The sequence below is a fragment of the Plectropomus leopardus genome, unplaced genomic scaffold, assembly GCF_008729295.1.
Source record: "Plectropomus leopardus isolate mb unplaced genomic scaffold, YSFRI_Pleo_2.0 unplaced_scaffold28522, whole genome shotgun sequence".
In the NCBI taxonomy this organism is placed as follows: domain Eukaryota; kingdom Metazoa; phylum Chordata; class Actinopteri; order Perciformes; family Serranidae; genus Plectropomus; species Plectropomus leopardus.
The window spans coordinates 1-3,724 of NW_024631071.1; the positions used below are offsets into that span (position 1 = coordinate 1).

The 3,724-nt window shown below is 37.5% G+C and overlaps 1 protein-coding gene across 1 annotated transcript; it reads right to left on the bottom strand.

Annotated features, from left to right (window-relative positions):
* Positions 1-533: 533 nt before the first annotated feature.
* On the bottom strand, positions 534-3,166 carry supt3h (SPT3 homolog, SAGA and STAGA complex component; the record flags this gene model as incomplete). The annotated part of the gene is made up of 8 exons (XM_042481397.1): positions 3,086-3,166; positions 2,854-2,940; positions 2,168-2,264; positions 1,754-1,893; positions 1,560-1,635; positions 996-1,108; positions 787-891; positions 534-662 (listed from the first exon to the last, which is right to left on the bottom strand). Coding segments are annotated over exons 2-8 (675 nt in total), but the record flags the coding sequence as incomplete, so codon positions are not given.
* Between the last annotated feature and the right edge of the window lie 558 nt (positions 3,167-3,724).

Below are 3,724 nucleotides of genomic sequence, written 5' to 3' on the forward strand. Positions count from 1 at the left end.
TTGGGTCATATTTTTGACATGCCATATTTTTGTGATTTTGAAAGTTTAAACAAACTTCTATGCCATGGCGTGTTTAAGCACGCTATTTTATATTGTTTTCAGTTGTTTTCAGGTGTTTTTGGAAAATGACATTTTTTGACATTTTTGCCTTACTATAGCCTTGCTTTTTGGGTCATTTTTTTGACATGCCATATTTTTGTGATTTTCAGTGTTTTAACAAAATTTTATGCCATGGTGTGTTTTGGCACGCTAATTAACACGATTTCCAGTTGTTTTCAGGTATTTTTGGAAAATGACATTTTTTGACATTTTGGCCTTACTATAGCCTTGCTTTTTGGGTCATTTTTGACATTCCATATTTTTGTGTACTGGGCTGTTTTTGCAACATTCTTTGCTATTGCGTGTCTTGGCACACTATTTTTTGCAGATTTCAGCAGTTTATAGCAGTTTTTGCTATTGTACTATCTACAGGCGTCTGAAAACTGCCTCAAAGTAGTGTATATATAAAAAAGTCGCAGACCATGAACACACACCTTTTTGCGTTTCCTCTGTCTCGCCCGGCCGTCCAGACTGCCGTTACCCTGTAGGAGGGGCTTTGAGGAATGGGAGGAGCCTGGAGTGGAAGGAGGAGTGGCTTCAGGTGAGTCTGGATCCTTCTTCACCTGGTGGAGAAAGAGATAGAAAACACATGATTTTAAGTATTTAAAACAACCAAATGTTAGATGTTTATAATAGTGTGTGTGTGTGTGTGTGTGTGTGTGTGTGTGTGTGTGTGTGTGTCTGTACCTCAGTGGGTGTATTGTAGTGGATGTAGCTGGCAGAGATCACATGACTGACAGGATTTGATTTTGCCGTCATTTCTTGTTTTACCAACAGAGACAAATCCACAATCTGGAGAAAGAGGAGAATGACGGCAAGATTTTTAGCACGTCTGCATCAAGAAGTTTAAAGAGATATTAACAGGACATGTGCGACATCATGACTCAACATGTTACCTGGGCAACAGTCTCATAGGCCAGGTATGACAGGATCTCCATGGAGATGCTGTTGGGTTTCAGCTCTAAACTGCTGCAGTCCAGCCAGTCCCGAAACTTTGAGGCTTTCTTGGCTGGGAAAGCACACACACACACACACACACACACACACACACACACACACACACACACACACTTCTTTTCTTCATCTTGGCATGCAATATTCCACAGTACTGCAAGTTTAATTAGCTGATTATTCATTTAATCAAAGGATGGAACAATTTTTATGCCAAATTTATTGTTTTGAGTCTTTGTTTTGTGTTTGTGTGCAACTTTTTGGCTGAAACACAGGCAAATGCGACGCATCAGTCAGTTTGGTCAATCCGAGTTCTTCTTTGTCAGTTTGGTGCTTCTGGGCCTTTAGGTTCATTGTTTGAGATGTTTTTTGGTTATTTCTTTAATTAAGGATAAATGAATCAAACGTGGTATTGTGACATCATAGGCAGCTATTACAGGGCTTAACCTCGCTGTATCGATATTTAAACTGTTAGAGAGACTTCATTAGAGACTTGATCAAGATCTTACCGAAGCTGAGCTGTCGACTCTCACAGAACTCGGAGTATTGAGCCTGGTCCATATTTCGAGTCTGACGCTCTAAACGCTGAAGATACAGAGACACACAAACAGATCAAAAATATTAATAATCATCATCAATCTTAAAATTAAGATACATTTGCTGTCAGCTACAGTCCAACCAGTGTCACAAAACAACAGCTGACCTCCAGCCGCTCCTGTTTGACGGGGTCTACTTCCTGCCGCTCAGCCAGCGACAGGAGCTCGCCGGTCTGATCCATCCACACCAGAAAATCCTGAGCCAATCGCTGCCTCCGCTGGTTACTGCCTGAGACGCCACCAGCAGCTGCAAACACATGAAAACAAAAAAAATACATGCATTTAAAAAAAGTTCAGATATATATTATATATGTATATATAAAACGTCCGGTTGCAGTGTTACATCACAAATCATACGGTGAAAATGGCTTCAAAAAGCTGTGAAGGCCTAAAACTTTAACTTCATCTAACAGCTGTTCACTCAACAAAAAAGGCTCGCAGCGACATTTCTACTTGGACCAATCGATAAAATCTAAAGTGATCATGGATGAGATGATGTGCACGTCTCAGCGAACATTTACCCGTCTCTTGCTGCGTGTCGTCATCCTCCACAGTTTTGAGAAGTTTGGATTTATAATCTCTGAACTGGAGATATTTTAACAACCTCGCCACCTTCCTCTGGTGAAGAAACAGCGAGAAAAAGAGAGAAAGGGAAGAACAAAAAAAAGATAAGTGAAGAGAATCAAATTTAATATAATACTTTCATTTCAAAACTACAAACCTATGGTGACATCTATTGTTCTTTTTTTATTTATTTATCATGAAAGAGTTCTTCATGAATTTTATAGACTTTATTTTAGATTTAGCATCAACAAAATACATTTTATCTTTAAAAAGTAATGTATAATAATTATTGTTTAGTTATTAAAATTATGAACAAAGAAATATTTCAAAATGTATTTTTCTTTTATTAATATTGTTGTATTGTATTGTTGTCACTATTATACTTATACTTGTACATATATTTAAGTTGGTGTATTACTGTTATGTTTATAATGAACTTTTTCCTTCATGTATCTGTACAAATGTATTTTTCATTTTCTTCTTATTTAAACCCATTTTCTCCCGCACAAATCAAAACCTTTTTGTATTTTCCTTATTGCTACAGAACTGTAAATTCAGCACCGTTTAATAAATACGAATAAAGTTTGTGTATTTAATGTGTATTTTTCATATATTAGACATGTATTTTGTGTCTTCTGTTTACCTTGTCCCTCCTCATCAGGAACAGGATGTCTTCAGCTGAAATGACCCTCGAGCCACGAAGAGCCGCCCCCTCGCAGGCCTGATGCAGCTGATAAATGAAACAATCGCATCACTTAAATTAGCATCACAGAAAATATGTATTTCATACTGAGTTTATGCTACTTTCACTAAAGTAAAAGATCTGAATACTCCTTTGACCTCAGCACTGCATTTAAATGTTCCACTGCATTTACCAAAGTAATGAGCTGCGTGTGCACGATGTCCTCCACCAGAGCGGCTGTCTCGTGCAGCGGCCGGCGAGCGTCTCCCAGAGCGAACCTGACACACACACACACACACACACACACACACACACAAACACACAAAACATTAATCACAGTGATGCTGAGTCGAGGAAAGTTCGTGAATCCTCTGAAACTGTGAAATACATTTAGACTGCAGATGTTAATGAGCAAATTGTTCCATAAATCTTCTATAAATCGAGTTAAAAACAGAGTAGATCATTCTGACAGGTGTGGAGTATGTATCAGGATGACCCACTAATCCTATAAATGTAATAAAAAAGTAGAGTAGATCATTTTGTCAGATAAGAAATATATATCAGAATGAGCTGCCCCCGGGTCTTTAAAATGTAATTCATCATTCGTTATTTAACCCTGAGCGTTCATTTTAATATTACACACACTCGTATCGCTCTGTGCACAAAATGTGCTTTTTAGAATCAAGCTTTAAAAAATATTGTGCAGTAATATTATTTTCTACTGTCATTGAATTCATTCTTTTAACTGACATCAGTCCTAATCATAAATATAAAATAGTCATTAATTTTTAGAATTTCAACCATTTAGATGTCAGGTTTTTGTCATGATACC